The sequence below is a fragment of the Curcuma longa genome, unplaced genomic scaffold (genome assembly GCF_044706935.1).
Source record: "Curcuma longa cultivar G26 ecotype Majalengka, Jawa Barat unplaced genomic scaffold, ITB_CL_G26_1.1 contig_27595, whole genome shotgun sequence".
Classification (NCBI taxonomy): domain Eukaryota; kingdom Viridiplantae; phylum Streptophyta; class Magnoliopsida; order Zingiberales; family Zingiberaceae; genus Curcuma; species Curcuma longa.
In genome coordinates, this window is record NW_027433461.1 from 1 (window position 1) to 23,190 (window position 23,190).

Below are 23,190 nucleotides of genomic sequence, written 5' to 3' on the forward strand. Positions count from 1 at the left end.
GTTGTTGATTTCGTCGTTTGTGCGTTTTGACATGCATTTGTTGTTTACTGTATTTATAGTTGCTGCACTTGTTGCTATATAATTATGAAATTGTTATTATATGACTGTTGCATTTGTATGACATGACATACATGATTAACATATTGCATATTGATTTTACTCTTGTAGTATTATGTTGAACTGTATACCTATGGATATCCATGATTATACTCCTTTAATACCTTGACCTATTGTGCACTTTCATGCTAATACCCACTGAGTATTTTATACTCACCACCAGACCCTGGAGTTTTCTGTCTCCCCAGGTAGCAGATAGGTACTTGGAGCTTGGAGATTGGCCGGCTGCTTCCATCTCACACCCGAAGGTTTACTAAGTTGTTATTCGCTTTTGTTGGCTTTACGATGTTTTCATTACAAGGATTTTCGATTTTATTTTGATATTGTGCATGTAATAGTAGTGTTGTGGCCGTGTAGGCCTTACGTGTTGTTTGTAGTATGCATGTTTATGTACAAAAAGGGCGGGTAGTTCTTATTCCGGCCGTATGTGGCCGTGTATTTTATTTGTATTCAGGAAAATTGTCATGGTTACTGGGGAGATGTTGTCGAAATTTTTCGGACAACCTCCCGGGTCGTGACAATCCCTGTGGAAGAAGATGAAGCGGAAGCAAAAGAGTGATCTTCCAAGGGAATTAGGATGATGGCGCAGTAACATCTTCGTCAATAGAAAATGAAGCTTCGTCAATAGAAAATGAAGCTTAAGGCGAGATGTCAATTGTCTTAAATCCTCATGAACCAAATCCTATATATAGCAATCCAATCCGTTATCAGCCCATAGATAATAATACCGGAACAGATTAAAAGATTCAATATATTTAATCCATATCTAATAATACTAGAACGGACTAACGTATTCTACATATTTAATCAACATCCAATAATTCGAAATCCGATAAACTTTAGTTAGATCACTTAAATGGGTTCGGTTCAGTATCCACATATACAATTACAATTAAGCCCACCTTAAGAAATTAAATTCATAAGTGATTAAATCCAACAATCTCCCACTTGGGCTTCATGTGATGTATATATAATATACAATTATAACATCAGTTGATATCAAACTCTATCGGTATAAAATACCCTGTAAACAATCTGATTCATTAACTTCATTGGTATAGAACTAAAGAGGTCATAACTACTATATATGTCTGTAACAATTAACAATAATCACGATACAAGCATGTATAACACAGATACAAACATGATTGTCGATCTAGTCCGAAAATTATAAGTGTCGCAACACTTCTCCGGTGCTTCCCCTGTTGTAGAGCTTTGAATGTAGATTGACGCACAGAGATGAAGAGTAGGATTGATGATTCTGAATATCATACTCGAGGTTCTTTTATAGGTTTCATTCGGTAGGCTTATAAACTCTGTTCGCTCAACTAAATCTGGTCAAACTTGATCTCCATAGTCGAGTTCCTCGTGATCTAGATCGAGCCCCGTGATCTCATCATTATCAGGTTTTTTGATAAATTGAACCTCGTATCGGTTGACTAAACCCTTTTTGGTCGATCGAAGCTTTTTAGGACGATTGGATAGGTCAACTGGAACTTTTCAGGTTAATCGAAAACTTTCGATCGCCCATGTCCATGTTTGGTCTCTAATCTTGGTTCACTTGTCCTGCTCTAGCTTCCTACAAGACAACATGCAATACAAATAAGCAAACACAATAAGCCTTAGTCTACCTGACCTATGTCTTATCTCTTGCTCGGAGTTCACTCATCCAAGACTTCTACCTAGAGTTCACTCCCCTAGAGTTTTCCCTTTAGAGTTCCCTCTTCGAAAACTTCTACCTAAGGTTCACTCTCCTAAGGTTTTCTCTTTACTCGAAATTCACTCCTCTAAGACTTCTCCTAGGGTTCACTCCCTTAGGATTTTCCCTTTACTCGGAGTTCACTCCTCCAAAACTTCTACTTAGAATTCATTCTCTTAAGATTTTTTTTCCTTTGTCAAGCATCCAATCATCTTGACCTGCTCATACTTTTCACTTGCTAGATAACCGATCATCCTTGACTTGTCTAGACTTTACTCTTGCTAAACATCTCATCAGCCTTGATATGCTTGAACTTTCTCTTTGCTAGATATCTGGTCAACCTTGCTTGTCTAGACTTATCCTTACTAGTAATCAGATTAATCTTGACCTACTAGACTTTTCATTTAATTCACTTCCAAACATTTAGTCCTATTTGGATCAACCCTTGATCAAACTTGATCAGACACAAATATATTGTCGAACATTAGAATTCTAGAAGCTGATTGCACCAACAATCTCTCCCTTCTAGATGTTTGACAATACTTTTAAGTTAAGCTTAAGTCTTATGCCAAACTGAGAGGGACTCAATGTTTTTAACTTAAATCTTCCTCTCCTTCTTTAGCATATATCAAAAAGATGATTATCTAAGGTCCTCCTTAGGTTTTGCATTAACAATTGTAAAATTTTTACCTTTGTCAAAATTCTCATCCATACGTTCTTGAAAGATCATTATATTTTCAAAATTTTCTTTGAAAATGGCCACTTAATTTTTCAACACCTTTGAAAACTCTTTCAAAATATTTTCAGAAGTTAATGTTTTTCAAAATCTTACATTTACACACTATTTGCAAAATATGATTTTCAAATGAATTTTTACAAAGTAACTTTCATAAAATAATTTCAAATAATTTTGAAAGTAATGTTAAAATACATTTTCAAAGACTTTTTTAAAAAAATCAAAGTAATTTTCAAGATAACTTCCAAGGTCTTTTTCAAAATATTTTCAAAGTATAATATTTTCAACATATTTGAAATATAAATTTTTAAAAGATCAACTACATTTTGAAAACTTCTTTTAAAATATTAATATTTCAATAAGGACCTCTCCTTTAACCTGCACTTCCTTAAGACATCCTTATTAATCACAATAAATGCATACCTAACTAAGAGTTTAATGTTGACCTAAGGATCTAGACTCTGAGTGTTGATCAACAAATATCTTTTTCAAAGGTATATAAATTTTTGAAAAATACATATAGTTACGCCCAATCAAACATGAATTTAAATTAAACACCAATATTTCAAAAATAATTTAAAAAAAATATTTCTATAAATTTTGAAAATGTTAACAATAGATTAACCTAATATCTCACCTCTTCTATATGTTTCAATACATATATTATACGGTAATCTTATATGTTCATGTGATTTAGTTTTACTTGATTAAGGTTGACTTTAAATTGAGAATGGTGTATGACCTTGGATTAAATTCAAGTTTAGCTTTGGGCCAATTGAGTGGATATTTCTTAAATTAGCTTCCAGATTATGGCAAGGCACGTGACCTTTTTAATTTGATCAACGATATGAACACTTCCTTAGACAAAGTCAATTTAAAAACTTGTACACTTAACTAACTTAGTATAAAATCCTGATCTAACTAGTTTAGGATGTGGTCAGTTAACTTCAACTAATTCCACTTAGTTAGATGTACCAGATAGGATACGTCTTATACAGTCTAGACACAATTTAAGCATTCCTAACTTATTATCAGCTCACCGCATCTTGATTCTATGCTGTCAAGATTAAGTCATCTTTCTTTCTATCTGGCTATTCTATGATTAACACAAGTATGCATGACATGATATAAGTATAATTAATTGAACATGGCAGTATGAATGAGCATGGTAGGTGATAAATCAAGCAAGTCGAATCAATTAAATCATACTTAAAATAATTATTTTTAGTAATGTATCAAATTCTCAATTTGATATATTTCGTGTTAACGCACGAATCTACCAATCCACTTTAACATATTTTGGTTTGTATTAATTTATTATTTCTTAGGTATAATTTTATTTATTAGTTTCATAATCAAAAAGTATTTGATCATAATTAGGTTTAGAATTTTAGGTTTTTGATTTGTATTTGATTTTTCTAATTTGCTAAAACTTGTATTTTTAAATTCTCTAAATTGAAATTTTAATTTTTAAAATTTTCAATTCTAGAGTCGAATTTTTAAGATTTGAATTAGTTTTTGTTTCATAATTAAAATGTATTTGATTATAATTAGATTTATGAATTTAAAATTTAAATTTGACTTTTAAAATTTTGAAGATTAACTTTCGTGTTTGCAAAAATTTAATTTCAGATTTTTACAATTCAAATTTTGAAGATTAACCTAGTCCAGATCGACGATCTGACTTACTCCACCCAAGTTGAAGGTAGAGATTTCATCCTATCTCCCACTATGATTAGAGAGTACTTAGGACTTAGACATTCATCATGCCCATTTACATGCTACCCCCTATGGATGGACCTTTTTTGTGATCCCAACTCACATATCACATTAGACATCATGCATTCATATTTTTTTTGGAGAGGAGAGGATCCCTATAGTGACCCAGTTTCCATCAGTCAACCTCAGAGTACATGACTATATTTTGTACAAAGTCTTAGTGACTTGCATTCTACCCCTGACTACTAAGGATGTCCCGATGATACGACTATTCCATATATTTCTTCTATATGCACTATTTCATAGATTAGACATAGATATTAGTCTGCATATTTTTCATACTATTATTTTTTTCATCTATCGTTACTACTAGTAGAAGGGTTCATATGCCCTACTGTCACATCTTGACCTCACTCCTAGCATCCTTTGGTTTTGACATTACCTCAGGTGATGTTAAACCAGTGAATGAGTATGACATGTTAGGCATTATAAACCTTTCCTTAGCTGGGGTCCATATAGATGAGGATGAGATATTATCTTGAAGATGGGAGAACCAACCTTAGCCAAAGCAGGCAGCCGAGGATGAGGACGACATTGGCTTAACTGACCTTTTTCAAATCCCTTCACCTTTACCTCCTATCACTCTAGAGAATAGAATGATCAGACTTGAGGAGTCAGTCACTAGTCTGCAGCAGATAGTGACCAGTTAGTATGAGAGTCTGGAGGAGCAGGGTAGAGCTAGGCATGCTGAGATGATGAACATGCTCAGATTTTGGAGCATAAACCACCCTCATCCACCTCCCTAGTAAACCTATTAGTTACAGCTTATTTTATTATTGAGTTGTATTTTGACTCGAGTAATACAATGTTGACTACGACTCATTTACTATTTAGTGCATTGACTTATATTTTCTTATAGCATTACTCTTCTCAATTAGGAATGTGTTTGGTATTAAATCATTTTTCTCACAATGTTTTTCAAATCTCATGATTTTTAAATCTACTATTACTTAATTTTCAAAGTGTTTTCAAAATTATATTTGTCTTTGAAAAACTTAGTTTTAAATTTCTTTTTGATTTCAAAGTAAAAGATAAATTTTGGATTTAGCCTAGGTACTCATAGTAGAGAACATGTACCTATAGATTTAAGCTAATTACATCTCACAAAGCACACTAGATATAACTTGTGTATTGTGAAACCTAAAATGGTGTGAGATGTATAAGGTAAAAGCCTAGGTTTTCGATGCTTATGACCATGCATCAAAACAAATCTGGGCTAAAAACAATAAACATGGATCAGGTTAAGTGTTCCTGCTTAGTAAAGTTACTAGTTGGAATAATACACTTAAACTTGACTAACTTGGTTAAACTGTTATCTTATGATAGTCAACCAATACCAATAAGTTAGACATATACCTAAAAGATAAGTTTTTTTTATTTAAGTATTGTTATATAAAATATATAAATGACATGCTTGGACTCGAACTCAATTTTTAGCATGATTGAAATTTTATGGATTTGTTTTAAAACTTTTTTTAAAAAAATCCTCAAATTTTTAAATAGTTTTTTAATTATATTAAAGGGAGAGAGAATGGTCAAGTTTGGTAAAGTTAAGTTAAATAAAATTTTAAAATTGACTTGAAAATTTTTATTTCAAATGTTTGTAAATGTTTTTAAAAATTTACAAATGTTTTTAAAAAATTGACTTGAAAATTTTTATTTTAAAATATTTGTAAAATGCTTTCAATGTTTGTAAAAATATTTTCAAAAGTTTAAGTATGACTTGGATGGTTCTTTAACCCAATTGACAAAGTAAAAAGAACCATGTCAAGTTCAGGGGAAGAAAGAAAAATAAAATTTTAAAAATTTTTCTCTCTAAGTAGATCTTAACTTTAGGAGAAAATCTTGAGTTAAGGGGGAGTCAAATTTTTAAAATTTTGAATTCTTATTATTGACTTAGAAACTATGATGATTTTTTTCTATTAAAGAAATTTTTTACTTAACTTGAAACCTAGGTTATCATAATCAAAAAGAGAGAGATTGTTGGTGTAGAGAGTACCAGATAATCGAACTTGAGTTTTGATAATGACAAAGGGTTCAAATTAAGTTTAAGAAGTGGACTAATGAGCTGAATTGAGTATGCAGGTAGCATAAGGAAGTCCTAGTCACGGTTAGGTAAAGGAAGTCTTGATCTGGAGGATTGGGCAAGGAAGATCAGGTTTGGAGGACTGGACAAGAAAATTCTGATTTGGAGAATTGGGTAAGGAAGACCTAATTTAGAGGATTGGGCAAGGAAGTCTTGCCAGATCAAAGTACCAGGCGAAAAAGTTTAGGCAGGTTTGAAGGATCGGGCGTCTAACAGTGGAAGTCTTGGGGTTCAAGGATTAAGGTTGAGCAAAAGTCCAACAGGTTTAGAGGACTGGATTGATAAAAGGTAACTTCTCCCAAGTGGAGTGGATGAGGTGTTCCCAATAAGGGAAACAGTAAGCGTCAGTTTGACCTAGGATTTCACTGAAAATCTAAAGTCAAGACCAAATAGTTTACCAAAACTATTTCCTTCATATTTATTTTGTTTATGGACTAACTCGTCATGCAAGAAAGGAGGGGTTGAAATTTTATGTTTCAGGTGCTCTTTTTTGAATCCAGACGATTAGACAGTTCAAGCGCCCGAAAGGGATCCAGGCACTCGGAAGTCAACCAAACGGGCTAGTGAGACGGATGAGGTGGTAGAGTCCTAGTGGTCGGGACACCTTAACCTCCAGGCGCTCGAAGAGGTTTCAGACGCTCGAATCTAGATAAGGTGTTGCAAAGTCAAAGTTGATCCGACAACCTCTACGTCAGCATACAGGCACCCGAAAGAGATATAGGTGCTCAAAAAATATCAAGTCAGCGTCGGAAGTGAATCGACGGAATAACGTAGAGGCGCCCGGAAGGACTTCCGGCGCCCGGATCAGCCTTTATAAGCAGTTGTAAGGGGAAACCTTAATATCAACTTCATATTCTTTTACGACGACCTGCTGCACACAAACAACGAATCTAGAACGTCGTCATAACGTCGAGGAGTCGCACCGACTTCTACGCTACAACTCTATTCCTATAGTCGGTAAATTTACATTTTTGCTTGTGTATTTTATCTCTTAGGACATTAACGGTTTACAGTGGCCTAATCAATTTTTGTAAAGCGAAAAACTCCTCGTAAGAAGGGAGTTTCATAGTGAATTTTTCGTCTGAAACGATTACGGATCGTGGGCCTTGGCGTAGCAGTTTGTGGTTGTGAATTAAGTAAACAAAAGTATTTTTATTTCTTACTTTCCACTACACTTTCTATTTTCACATATTTTCACACTTTGATTTATGCACAAATTTATTAATGAGTAATAAAGCGATAAAGTACTATTCATCCTTTCCTCTAGCGCTCCAACTCGATCCTACATCTTCTACCTAAGATTCACTCCCCTAGGGGTTTTTCCTTTGCTAAGTATCAATCACTTTGACCTACTTGGACTTTTCACTTGCCAAACATCAGGTTATCTTTGACCTGCTTGGACTTTACTCTTGCTAAATATCCTATCACCCTTGATATGTTTGGACTTTTCCTTTGTTAAACATCCAATCAACTTTGAGTTGTCTGGACCTTACCCTTGCTAGTCATTCGATCAACCTTGACCTGACTAGACTTTTCACTTAACTCACATCCAAATATCTGGTCCTATTTGGATCAACTTTTGGTCAAATTCGATGAGACACATGTATATTATCAAACATCGAAATCTTGTAACACATATTGCATAAAGCTTGCATCTTCTCAAAATTGACTTTAAACCCTCTTTTAGTAACCATATAATCCAAAAATTTCTTGCTTCTAACTCTGAAGATGCATTTAGCAGAGTCCAACTTCAAATTATTCCTTCAAAGGGTGTTAAAGGTATTAAAGGTTTCCTACAAATTGCAATTAGCTTAATCATCTGCATAGATTTCACTAATATAGCATCAATATAAACTTTGACATTTCTAGTAGTCCTTCTAGTATACTTTATTAAGATCATGGAAATTGACACACATTCGCCACTGCTTGACAACCTTCAACACCACATTAGCCAACTATATGGGAAATTGAACTTCTTTGATATGCTATGCCCATAACAACTTTTAAATCTTTTCTCTAATAATTTTATCTTTCTTTAAGATAAAATATTGCTTCTTTTGTTCACTACAAGAAAATAGGATTTTATAAAGAGACAAAATTAAAATTTATTTTAGATTTCAATAAATTAGAGATGAATTTGTTATAAAATTACTAATCCGTTTCACTTTAATAAAATATAATATTTGAAAAAATTGAGATGGAATTTGAAATGAATTTGAGATGAAATTGCAAATAAATTTTTATAAATAAAAATAAATATATATTACAAATAAAATTTAAAATCTTATAATAATTTCTGTCTCAAAATTCATTTAAAATTTAATAAAAAATTAAGAAAAAATAGTCCATTTTAAATTTACATAAATTATTTTAAACTGAAATAAAATTTATTTTAGATTTATATAAATTATAGACATATTTGCTATGGAATTACTAATCCGTTTCACTTTAATAAAATATAATATTTAAGAAAAATTTGAGATAGACTTTGAAATCAATTTGAGATGAAATTGTAAATAAATTTTATAAAAAATAAATACATATTGCAAATAGAATTTGAAAATGTATAATTTTTATCATAAAATTTATTTAAAATTTAATAAAAAGTTGAGATAGAAAATAATTCGTTTCAAATTTATATAAATTAGTGATAAATTTTTTAAATAGAAATAAAATCTATTTCTGATTTATATCAGAGACAAATTTACTATGAAATTTATTAATCCTTCTCACTTTAATAAAATATAATATTTAAAAAAATTTAAAATAAATTTGAAAATAATTACATATAAATTTCTATAAATAAAAATAAATATAGATTATAAATTGAATTTGAGATAGTATTCTATGAAAAAATCTTTTTAAAATTTAATAAAAATTTGAGATGGATAAAAAATATTTTAAATTTATATAAATTAGAAATATATTTTTGAGGCAAAAATAAAATATATTTTAGAATTATATTTATTATGAAATTACTAATCTATTTTATTTTATTAAACTATAATATTTGAAAAGAAATTTAAGGTGAAATTTGAAATGAATTTGCATGTATACCTTTTTATAAATAAAATCTCTTTTAAATTTTAGTAAATTGTGATGGAATTATTAATTTATTTTACTTAAATAAAATATAATATATGAGAAAAAAATTTGAATTCTGAATTTAAAATATATTAGAAATAAATTTATAAATAAATTTTTATATTAAAAATTAATACATATTAGAAATGATATCTAAAATAAAAATATATTTGTCAAAAAAATCTATTTAAAAAATTTAAAAGAAAAAATTTTGATTTAAATTTATAAAAATTAAAAAGAAATTTATTAGATAATTATTATTTTATTTTAATAAAATTAAACATCTTAAAAATATATAAAACTTGATACTCTATTAATATATTCTCTTCTTTTCTTTTCATGTATCTTTCCGATTCTAATCAAATCTCTAATATCTTTTATTCTCCTCTATTGCCTGCAATTATATCTTGTTGCTGAAACTACCTCGTGTGACACCCGCTAAGTCCTCGACCACTACCATGATTGCCGTTTTGGCCACACACGTGACCAACTCGTATGATAATAATCGATAATTTGACATTTATTTTGATTTGTTATGTGATGTTTTTAATTTCTCTCATATAATCAATTATTGATTTATATTATAATTTACGAGTTTAAATATATTTTTGAGCTCATTATAATTTTTTCCTCATTTGTGTTATTATTTCTTAAGTGTCAATATTATTTTATAGGGAATTAAATAAAATTATAGATACAAGTCGAACTAATTGAACTCGTGGCTAGAGTAGAGGAGAGATGATTCATCTAATATGGTTCGGTCCATTCGAGTTTAATTCAAGTTTTTGAAGTGGTTCACATCTATCTTCTAGAAAAGGTGGAATCCGCTAAGGAGAAACTGTAGTTGGTCACGACGCAGGAAGGTATTGTCGAAGTTGATTTGAACCCTTGCTCTTTTCTATAAATCTGTTGCGTCGTAACTAACTCAGCTATACCCAGGGGTGAAGTGGTTCACATCTATAAAACTTGATTTAATTGAGAATTTGATTAAGCTCAATTGAAGTTGCCTCAAATGAAACTTATTCATCATTATTGAAGAAGGGTTCACTTGCTTATCTTGGACCGGTTCGAGTAAGGGATTTGGTTCCAACCGGTTCACCGAGAAGAGGAAGGATCGGCACAGTTAGCTATCAAAAAAATCACGATTTTCCTCTCAAGCTTGTGCGACTTCCCTTCCTCTTCTCCATCCCGAATCCGCCAGGGCCGGCGGCTTCCATCTCCATTAAACCGCTGGCCGGCCATCTCCACCTCATCACCGACACCTTCCTTCTCCATCTCTAACTCCCCCTCTCCCGATTGGGAGAGATTCCTACAGCATCTTCTTCCTCATCCCGATTCCTTCTCTGCCAACTACATCCACATCAGGTTGGAGGGGTTCCTCCGGCCGGCGCATTCATCCACTGCGCTCCACCTCCAGTAACTCCATCTCACCCTCTCCCGATTGGGACAGGCTCCTACCGGCGGTCATCATCAAAGCAGCCCTTCCATCGGCATCCATAACTTCTTCCTTTGCATGTTTTCTCCGATCGGCTGAAGGTTGGGTTTAACTTTCCTTTTGTGTTGGTTGCCGTTGTCTTCGTGAGGGTGCCGCTGTCTCCTCTCCTCTCACTAGTCTAGAGGAGACGAGGTCTTCCTCTTTGTTCAATATCTTTGCGAGCAACAAGCTCTTCAGCAACAAGCGCCCCCTGTTATTTCATCACTGGTAAGTGGAGAAATCAAGCCCCTTGTTAGCAGAAACAGTACCCTCTAGGGTAAGGTCAAGCAATATGTTTCCTTTATTTCCTTCATCCATAGTTGTTCTTAATCTGCTTTTTCTTCTTGTGTTGGACAGCAACTGGGGGGAAGACTCTGAATCGAGTTTTTGTCATCAACAAAGTTTTCTTTTTGAGGTAAATATCCTGACCTTCGTTGATAAGCACAACTATTTAGTTAGAGGATCAATCAATGGACGATTGACCTATGCGAGTGAATCATCCAAAGAGAGAAGTTAGTTGTGTGTTCTAATATAAAGTGAATGGAGAGCTTTATTGTTTAGGGCTGTATGATTGGCCTTGAGGATGAACTAGTCACTTTTTTGATAGAAATATAATGAGAGAATTGTCAAAGCTTTTGGTTCTTCAAATTTCTTTTTAGGTGATGGAGTCAAATATGTGGGAGATGGGTGCCTCTGAACTTCTGTTCATCTAAAATCTTCCGTTTGCCTTTTAAATTCTGTGAAGTTCTTCTGCAGTGTTTGGACATCTGTCTCTTTGAAGGAAAACATTTCTTTTTGACTGTAATTTATTTTCTTATTCAAGTTCTGTTCCATGTTGTCATCGTTAAGGATATCATTTCTTTTGAACTATTTTTTTAAAAATATTTTTTAACAATCTTTGATCTAAAAAGAAGCATCCACGTATTTTATCATTCTTGAAGGTTTTATCATAAATAATATATTTTTAGCATGTAACCAAGATCTGATCCACAATTTCAGCGTCTCTCTTAATGTGTTTCAATGGTTTCCTTGTTTCTTTTAGTTTTGGTAAATATCCTATTTCTGTCAGCTGGCAAACTTTTTTCTCGATTCTTTCTCTTATATTGTGTATTTTGTTTCATTTCTCTATTTGTTTGTTCGTTGTTTAGTCTTTGTGAAGTCTTCCTTTCTTCTTGCATTGTTTATTCCTTTTTTTATCTCGATACATCCTTTTTTTAAATTTTTTTAATCTTTAATTTTCTAAGGTAAATATATGAATGATTTCATTATAATATTTATTTTTATTTTTCTCACCTTTTCATGTTTCTAAGCTTTTGATTAGAACTATAAATTTTTCATTGTTTATTAACCTCCATTTCTATGGTTCTGGCACGTTGCCGTTAATTTCTTAGCAGATTGTTCTAATTCTTTCTCGCTATCGTCATATGTGGCTGCTTCTTTATATCAAAAAAGCAATATAAAGCAATTAATTTGGCTACTAGATCTCAGAAATAAGAAAGTTCTTGAAGCCAGTCATACAGCCTAAGAATTCGTTGCTGAAGAAGAATTCGTTTCCAGTTTCTGTTTCTTATATCGAAATAGATTGATTTATTAAATTGGTAAATGGCTTACTTTGAAGATGGAATCATCCGATTGCAGTTTTGATAGTAAGAGAAGGAAACATTTGCTTTGAAGTGAACGAGGAATCAGATGCAGAAATTTGGAGATTTTAAGCTTCCTCAGTTCTTCAACTATCCGCCCTTCTTCACGTAATGTTTCACCCTAAAACTTTCAAGTGGTTCCTTTTCAAGTTTCTAAAAGTTGAAATAAATTGACTTATGTAAATTAATAGCAATTATAGATATTGATGGATTTTTCTATGTTTTGTGTATTTTGTTTTAAGTTGATTTATTCTAGTTAGATCGTTATATAAATTCCTAATGTAGAATATTCCCATTTCTATGTTTCAGTAGTTTTTTTCTTTTGAAAAAAAACAAAAAAGTGCGATCATTTAACAATCTTATAGTTGAGTTTCAAGAAAGCATCATTTGCAATGCATGGCATTATTAATTCTCTAATCTCTCTCTATTAGAATAATCTAATTGCCTAATATTGGGGTTATGTGATGCTTTGTTATATCTAATTGCCATCTAGATCCAACAGATTGATGTAGTTGGAAGAGATGTCCAATTTTAAATAGTATCTTCTGTTATCAGTAGTTTTTTCTGTGGACTTCTGTTGGGTTTATTATTGACTTACTTTTTGATACAATTCCTCCTCATCAAACATGCCATTAATAACAATCTTTTGTGAAATTGTCAAAGGAATAAAAGCTATACATTACCTTCAATTGCCTTCAAATATTTAGGATCCAATAATTGCAGAACATACTGCTAGGTTGGACACAAACCACGAAAATGAAATCTGAGAAACTGAATTGAATCAAATCAATTTTTTGTAAAAAATCTGCTTTCAGTATAGTAACTCTAATAAACTGAAAACTAAATGTGAACTCAATATATATGCTATACCATATATTGGTATACTCTAGTATATGCCCATGGGATTCAAAAGAAAGAGATAAATTGATGCAACATCAAATTTGAACCGTCGAACCACCTATGAACTAGGAATGAAGTGAATAAGGAAATAAGCTCATAGAAGAAAAACTCTTACACATAGAAGTAAAATTAAAAATTATATTAATTAAAAAATGATTAAAATATAAAATTTTAGATTCCTTTTATATATTCTACTCAACAGGAAATATGGAAATAAATATTATAAATAAAGAAAATAGGCTAATCTAAAAGTGATTATAATTATTCTCTATTTATTACCAAAATAGAAAATATTAATTATCAAATAACAAAATTTAAACCTCTTATTTATTGTAGATGCACCAATCTTGAATTTTTTGCAAGTTAATTCCATTTATTGCAGATGCACCAATCTTGAGTATTTTTTGTTCTTGAAGATTTTTTATTTTTTTCTTTTATTGTGGATGAATTAATTTGGAATTTATCCTCAATTTATTTTTTCAAAATTATTTTCTTTCTTGCAATATTTTTTTTTTTACATTATTCTTTTCTTTATTTGCATTATTCTCTTCAAACCTGCCGTTGTTGGTCCCACGCCTGGATGAAAAAGGATGAGAGATGCATTAGGTTACCAGCTAGCGTTGAATTAAATAATTGTTCAATGAATAAATCCATCAAACTATTGTGCTAATGCTAGGTTGTTCTTTGGAAGAAACGTGTTGTAGTGTTTGACTCCAATGTCTCAGTAAGGATCACTATATCTCCATAAGAACTTAGATATATTATTAAATATGCAAGAGTTCTCATACCATAAGTTGGGTAAGAATAAATATTATAAGAAATTAATGGTTTAAGATTTGAAACATAGAACATGAGAATGTTCACTAATAAAGAATGGAGATAGTAAATACAATGATTAAGAGAATTAATATTTTGTGTGTACAAGTGACAAAATGGGTAGGAAAGAAGGTAAAGATGATAGAGAACTTGAGTTTTAAGTTATAATACACAAGAAGAAGTAAAACAAGAAATGGATAAGTATTATTGTAAATAGTTTGCTAAAGTATGAAGTAATAAGAGTGATTAGAAAAGGAGATTGATTATAGCTCTCAAGATGGTATAGACGGAGGAAACTATTAATGTAATTAGCATATATGCACCTCAAGTATGATTAGATGAAGAAACCAAATCTAGATTTTGGGATGACTAAGATGAGATATTATAAAACATTCCGTCAAATGAAATGATTTTAATAGGAGGAGATCTAAATGAAGATTTTGGAGTGAAAAATGAGGAATATGATAGAGTGGAAAAACTATATTGGATTTTGTGATAGCATATGAATTTATACTAGCTAATACGTTTTTCAAGAAAAGAGAAGAATACTTGATTATGTTTAAAAGTGATAATAATAAATTACAAATTTACTTTCTTATGGTTAGGAAGAAGGATAAAAGATTTATAAAGATTGTAAGGTCATCCCCGAAGAAAACATAACTATTCAATATAGATTAGTAGTGTTGGATATGCACCTCAAATATAATATCAATAAAAGGAAAATATGCATGACTTTTAAAATTAAGTGGTGGAAGTTAAAGGATGGGAAGCAAAACATATTTAAGGAGAGGATAACAGTATAAATATTAAGAAAAATACACTGCGACTCGAATATGACATGAGATAAGATGATATTAAAACTAAAAATGATAGCCAAGAGTGTACTCGATGAGTCAAAGAGACGTGCATCATTAAGTAAAGAATCTTGGTGATAGAATGAGAAGGTACAGGAGAAAGTGAAGGTAAAATGAACATCCTGTAAGATATTATACACTTGTAAAAATGAGAAAAATTTTAAAAAGTGTACAGAAGTAAAAAAAAAGGCTAAGAAAGCATGAATGAAGCCAAGAATAAAACTTTTGAACATTTATATCGACAACTAAATCCAAAAGGAGGAGACATTTATAGAATAGCTAAAGAGAGAGGGGAAAATAAGAGATCATATCCGAATAAGATACATTAAAGATGAATGCAATAGGATACTATTGAATGATGAGGAAATAAAAGAGTAATGAAAATGATATTTTCATCAACTTTTTAATGAATGTTTAAGCTACTAACTTAGGTAATTTAAGTAGATAAAGGAGTATAAAAATTTAAATTTTTATCGTAGAATTCAAACTTCAGAAAAAAACTTTAAATGGGATGCAAAATGAAAAAGTAGTTGGATCAAATGATATTTCAGTAGAGGTTTGGAAGTTTCTAGAGAAATAAGATATTGAATGATTTACAAAGTTTTTTAATCTGATATTGAAAACGAAAAACCCTGATGTGAGTATTAAATTATAAGGGTAATAAACTCTAGTTCTCTTATACAAGAACAAATGAGACATATAAAATTATATGAACTATAAGGGTATTAAACTAATTAGTCATATCATAAAATTTTGGAAAGAGTAATAGAAAAAAGACTAAGGAAAGAGACTACGATGATTGAAAATTAATTTAGATTAATGCTTAGAAGGTTGACAATAGAAGCTATACATTTTCTCAGGCAATTAATTAAAAAATATTGAGAATAGAAGTAAGATTTACATATGATATTCATTGATCTATAAAAAAATTTATGATAGAGTCCTAAGGGAAATTATATAGAGAATTTTAGAAAAGAGAGTTGTTAACGTAGCATATATCAAACTATTTAAGGATATGTTTGAGGATGTGATGACGAACTTGAATTAGCTATGCTATGCTATGTTATATGATGCTAGGGGTATATCAAGGATTAACTCTAAGTCCTTATCCTTTTATAATAATTATAAATGAATTCACTAGACATATCAAAGATACGGTACCGTGGTGTAGAACTGTTAAATGGACTGTCTTGCAGCAAGACGAGCCAACCAAAAAAAAATCCAACATTTGGCGGGGTGGACCGACCCATCACCTTAGCGGGCTGGGATTTACCTAAGGCGGATTGCAGGTTAGGCGCCCATAGGCCTAAAAAAATAAAACAGTAGAGAATGTTACACAGAACGGGATTGAAAATAAGGGTGGGGATCATTGATAAATAATAATTATTGTCGTTTATTAAAAAAATTATAAAAAATAAATAAATGGCAATCACCACTCCACTAGCTCTACCATAATAGAAATATGGAATCACCATTCACTAATCATCATAAAAGAGCTTATGTTTCCAATGAAGACTCCTTTAGAGATTCCACATCACACAATAGTTCATGTATCATTTACATAACCAAATAGTTCGATAAAATAATTAAAAACATAAAAAATTTAAGTTTAATAAAAAAACTTTTGGAAGAATTTTTTTCTCAACCCGCGGGCTAACTCGTGTGGGTCGTGGGCACAAGCTGGTCGGCCTGTCTGAACTCATCTTAAAATGGGTTGATAAAATTTTAATCAAATCCGTTTAAATTGTTTGGCGGAGTGGGCCAACCCTTTGGGCCTAATCCAAATTGATGGCTCTACTGTGGTGCATGTTATTTGTAGATGATATTATTTTGGTAGATGAGATACGTGAAGGAGTAAATGCTAAACGTGAATCTTGACGAGAAACATTGGAAGTGAAAGGTTTTATATTTCGTAGAGTAAAAATAGAATATATGAAATTTAAGTTTTGTAATATTAGATATAATGAGACAAGTATTTAAATAGGAGATGACGAGTTGTCTATAACTGTAATTGAGAGCTTTAAGTATTTAGGATCATTTTTGCAAAAGGATAGAGAGATTAAGAAATATCTTACATAGAATACAAATAGGATGGTTAAAATGGAGGAGAGCGTCGGGTGTTCTTTGTGATCGTAAAATACCTCTAAAATTTAAAGAAAAATTTTATAAAACGATGGTTAGACCTGCTATGCTATGTTATATGAAGTTGAATGTTAGGCTATTACTCAAGTATATGAGTAGAAAATGAGAGTTGTAGAGATGAGGATGTTAAGGTGGATGTGTGGATATATGAGAATGGATAAGATAAGAAATGAGAACATTAAAGAGAAAGTCGGGGTTGCATCTATTGAGGAAAAATTCAAGGAGACACATTTAAGATAGTACGGATATGTACTTGTTAGGATAATCGTCTCTTAAAGTTTAGCAGGATATTTTTTTTTGTTAATTGTCTTTTCATTTCATGCTTTATTTATCAATAATGTATGATGGGTTCGTGTTTGTCTTATTGTATTGCTGAATAATATCCTTACCTTCATTAAAATCATGTGGTATGATGGCTATGAAAAATTTTCATATGAAGATGAATACTTGAACTTCTCCAAGCAAATTAGCATTTTCCTAATTTTAAAATTGAACTTTTTAGAAAGTTAAATGAACAAGCATTGTAATCAATCTTTCTCATAATATGACTAAATAAAGAAGATATGCATGGTATTAATGCATCCTTTATTCTAAATATTTTATAATCATTACTTTTCATCATTGTATCAATAGAAATATTTCTAATGTGCTATACAGAATTTTTCAATTCTGAACATTAAAGATATAAGTAAATATAGAAGGAATCATACTAAGTTTTCAAGTTTTTTTTATGACAACTTGTTTTTCACTCTCTCATTAGTATCGAATGGACTCAATAAGGGGTTTTCTAATATTACATCATTAGAAGAAGATTTATCTAAACATTGGAGGACTTTCTCTCCCCTTGTTGATTAGTTTTTGCTGCAATTTTGTTACTACAATACAATAAAGTTGGATTGTGTTTTTTCAAATTTTTTGAAATGGTGAGGCTGATGATATCACGAGGGCAAGGTGTGAAAATCTGATTGCTATTTTGAACACTATTAATGGAGAACAAGGAAGGAGCATGGACAAGAATGCTGTCGAAACTTGAGGATGATGGGGAATGAAAGGATAACTAGTACTGAAACTCAACCACCAGGCTTCGACTTTGATACCAATTGACATAACACCAACTTTGAACTGTCGACCAACCCAGGTGTTAGGAACGAAATTGTTAGAGCAAATAAGGAAATAACTTCACATAAAGAAAAAACTCTTTACATAGTGAAGTCAAATTGAAAATTATATTAATTCAAAGATAATTAAAATACATGACGCTCTTTTTATAGACTCAACTCAACAGCAAGTAAATATGAAAATAAATATTCTAAATAAAAAAATAGACTAATCTAACAACATTATAATTATTCCCTATTATTACTCAAATAGAAAATATTAATTATCAAATAACAAAAATCAAATCTCTAATTTATTGTAGATGCAATAATTTTGAATATTTTCCAATTTAATTTCATTTATTGCAGATGCGTCAATTTTGAATATTTCCCAATTTAATTTCATTTATTGCAGATGCGTCAATTTTGAATATTTTATGTTCTTGAAAATTTTTTAATTTCTTTCTTTTTTATTGCGGATGAACCGATCTGGAATTTATCTTCAATTTATTTTCAAAATTTTCTTTCTTGCAATATTTGTTTTCTTGTTTGCATTATAAATTTATGAAATGTGTTACTTAAACTGAACCAAACTGGAAAAGTTCAATTATATTTAGTTTCTTGATCGTTGGATCATAATTTGGTTTTGGTTTGAAACGTTATGTTAAACTTTTGATTTGGTGTCTGTTGATGACTAGACTGGATTCCTTTGTTGACTTGATGGAAAACCAAATATGATGAGGAGATTGTGAGCTGAATGTTGATCCCACAAATAAAAAAGAGAGGCATGACAAGAATGGGTTCAGTGGGTGTACAGTCCAAAGTCTCAAGAAAAGAGTAAGGTAAAGCATATTTACCCTGTACATGAGGGAATCCAATCTTATATAAGGCCATGAATTAGCACCTTCTTTTTGGGCTTAATTTAACACCTTTCGTGTTGTCGATCATACACACTAGTGTATTAGTTCTTTAACTATAGAGTCTGATAACTCTATAGAGTCTGATACTGTTTTCATTGAGCGGAGATAGCTTATCAAATGGCCCTTCATTTCTGAGTTAGCCATCATAGTGACTGAGTTGGGTAGCAGTCTTGAATATAATACTGGAGTGAGGTTTGAAAGAGTGACAGAGTATTTGTGAGGTTCCCATTTGGCGAGGAGGAATCAATCTGCTGTCCCTTCACCAGTACATATGTGTGGTGTCCCTCTAGTTGTGATTTAATCATTAATGATGTGTGCTGTTGTGGCATGGGTAGGGTCCTTGGATCTGATAGATTTTCTTGGTCAGTCATGAGGTTTTTTGGGAAGATGGCCCAGGCCAATCTGGTTCTCATTTTGTGGGCTTGCTCGAGATATTAACCCAATTGGCTAGGTTTCGGTGGGGGTTTAACCCTTAAAATAGTTTTAAAGTTGCCTTTGAACCAAGCATAAGAAAGCCACGTTTATATTAGCCAAACCAAGCATGTTGTAGTGTAATGACACCTTTCTAGGAACCAGCATTTCTAGGACCACACTTGCCATTGCTGAAGTTACCCTGAAAATCAAACTTTCGTAGTCCTTTTACTTGATTTATTGCACATGAGACAACTACTGAGATTGTAATTTCCTCTTAGCTGTTATAACCATGTAGTAAATAGTACATGACAATTATTTTTCCTAGTAACAATTTATATTTCTATTCTCCTCCATATGAATATTATTTGCTTGGTTAGGTGACTTGTATCTATAGTTTGATGCAAAATGGTGTGTTACCTCCTGATGTTTAATGTTTATGTGTCAAGCCTTGCTCTTGAATAACTACTGCCAAAAATTAGACAGACAAAACATTAGGTTATGATTTTTTCAAAACTTTGTTTGGACCAATACCAATCCAATGGGTCTGATTGCATGATATTGACAAAAATATCATAATGACACTTGAGACAGGTCTGTATGTGTCCATGTTTATTAGTCTGGTTTAAAACTTTTGTAAATTTGTATTCATCTTGAAATGTCTGTTGTATGTGCAAAAACAGTGAAGTAAACTTTTATAACTTGATAAAGTAAATTGTCCATGAAATGTGGACTACTCATCTTGTTTTCTTGTTCAATTGGCTTGTATTGGCCATTCAATTCAGTCTTTTTATTCCTGGATTAGCCTCACACCCATGCCCATTTAATACTGGACCTGGCTGTTTGTGTATCGGTGCGATAATCAACAAGACCAGAGAGCTCCTACCATCCTACATAAGTTTTTCAAGTAACCTAGTTTTTTTTGGTCATATTCAGATTGATTGAGAAGCCTTTGTTTCACTCATGCACTGAATCAGCCTCCTTTTTACCTGAAACATATTGAATTAGTTCATTGTAGATGTAAATTGAGTGAGATGTGAATATGCTAAGGGAATATTGATTGTATTTCATTGATAGTTGTTTCACTGTCTTGATGTCGGAAGCCGAGTATTTTATAGGAGAAAGGACAAAGATGTACTAGCCTTACTCGTGTTGTTCAGCTTCTCCTATCCAAACATTTGTTAGTCTTTGCCATCCCTATTCTGCACAGAGTTTAAAGAGTACAAAGAAAATTTAAAGAGAATACAGTTTTTACATAGGTTTTGTTTGCTAGAGTTAGTGAATTGGTAAGAAAAAAAAAGGAATATATATTATGTAGCTGTGTGTGTTTTTGATGGTTTGGGACAAGGCAGAATAGCTAGGGAGTACTGCCATTGTAGATTATACAAAACAGTACATTGGTCTGCATTGCCTCGGACAAGTACTAGACCCAGTATCCAGTCAGCAGTCTTGGTACTTGGACCAACTGAATTGGGTATACTGGATATTGATCATAGGCCAGACCTGATACAAACCTATCAACTATTATTGTACATTCTTTTTTATTTAACTATTTAAGAAGAGTTGTTGAAGCTTGGTTATATATAAATTGAGCCTTTACATTGATTGAGTCACAATAGCAAGATTGTTTAATGATTCTTCATTCTATGACATGCATACTGTTGTGCTCTTTCCAAAATGCTCCAATGTTCAGTATGGTCCATTTTTGATAAATATAGAGTATCACTAAATTTTTTTTTCTCATTGATTATATTGTTTCATTTGATAAGTATAACTAGTTTCACACATATGCCTCATTGTGTCACATTTTAGTGAAATTTAATTGTTTGCATGATTGGAGATTTGAGAAAGTGAGTTAAATCATTATCTTCTTTCTTCCTTTAGTTTGCAGCCTGTGAAAGAAACACGTGATAATCAAGTGAAGCTATGGAAAGAGCTGATACTTGGCTACTGCAGAAGTCAAAGGATATTTGTGATAGGATTAGAAGAAGTTTCCCCCTTTTTCTAATCCAGTAATTGAAAGTTAGTTGACATTATGCTGATTACATATTCTTTTTGTGTACGTGCTTAGCTAGACATCATGCTCTTTTTCCTTTTTTTGCTTTTAGTGCATAGGAATTTGAATGCAAAGCTCCAATTTGATATGTAATGCATCCAAATGATTTTTTTTAACAGGATAATAACAAGAAGATATTCTACATAAAGTAAAACTTGAATACATTAGAAATTAACATGGCTGTTTGCAATCATTCAATGATATGGAAGCATAAAATATAAGTGATCACAGACTGGAGCTCTTTCAAACAAGTTTCCCTTGTTTCTGACAAAAACTAACTAGAAGTTTGACAATTGGAATGTAGGATCTCTAAGCCATGAGGCAAGGGAGGTATTTCTTTCTGCTCTGGTAAATGAAGGTTTGTTTTTAGTTATTGAACTTATGACGCACTTCAAGTCCAATATAAAAACTGTGAATTAAATATAACAATTCATGTGCTAGATTTTAAGTGCAAGTATTATTCTCCGTGACTTGTTTTTTCCTTTCAGGTCGTGCAGAATGGATGGACAAAGGTCATAAGAAATGTCTTCTACTTTGGTTAAGAATCCAAGAGTGGGCTGATTATATTTTGAACTTTGTGAGTTAAGGATTTGGACCTACATTACGAAGTCGAAAGAATCCCAATGGTTGCTTACTGTTTTTAGCCCTGCAATTTTCAGGTTAAAGAAAATGGGTTTGAGGACAGTGTTATGACTATTGAAGAAATACGGTCGGGGATTGAAACTCGTGGCACTGGTAATGTCACACTAACTTAATGAATGCATTGAACTGTTTGTCCTAGAAATTTTCTGAACCTCCAGCATTTATACTTAGATCAGTTCTTTGCCCCTGTTGGTTGGTATTAGAACCTGAAAAAAATTAGAAAGTGAATCCTATCAATAACAATTACTCAAACTATTGGTAGTTTTGCGGATCCTAGCTATACATTGCATCTTTTGCCGATAAGCTGAACTTGTGTTGGTTCTTTTGCAATCACTGAAGAGCTTGTGGGGATTGATCGTGGCTTGCTCGTGCGGGCTCTGAAACTACTTGAGCAGAAAGGTAAAGTTGCAATCTTCAAGGGGACATCAACGGATGACGATGGGGTGAAGTTCTCTGCTTAATCTTAATCTGTGTTTTACCAACCCATTACCAATTGGGGATCATTTCCATCCATTGTCTAGTGAATCCTGATGTAAACTAAAATTTCAGCATACTTTTGTTTTTTTTTTCATGAGCGAATAATTTATACCTACATGCACAGACATGCATGGACCCTAAACAATAAATAAATATTAATAGATTTAATTCTAATGCTTTCCTTTAGATAGCACTTTTTTTTATTTTTATTTTAATCAAATGCAATAATTTAACTTTGTTTTTTTAGAATAGATTTGGCA

General features: G+C 31.7%; 1 protein-coding gene across 1 annotated transcript; it reads left to right on the top strand.

Moving 5' to 3' along the window:
* Positions 1 to 10,625: 10,625 nt before the first annotated feature.
* On the top strand, positions 10,626 to 23,098 carry LOC141819059 (vacuolar protein sorting-associated protein 25-like). The gene is given in 9 exon segments (XM_074706433.1): positions 10,626 to 11,203; positions 11,333 to 11,390; positions 12,614 to 12,723; positions 21,640 to 21,744; positions 21,746 to 21,777; positions 22,116 to 22,169; positions 22,300 to 22,388; positions 22,471 to 22,546; positions 22,793 to 23,098. Coding segments are annotated over 7 exon segments (537 nt in total). The 5' UTR covers positions 10,626 to 11,203; positions 11,333 to 11,390; positions 12,614 to 12,664; the 3' UTR covers positions 22,915 to 23,098.
* The last annotated feature ends 92 nt before the right edge of the window (positions 23,099 to 23,190 follow it).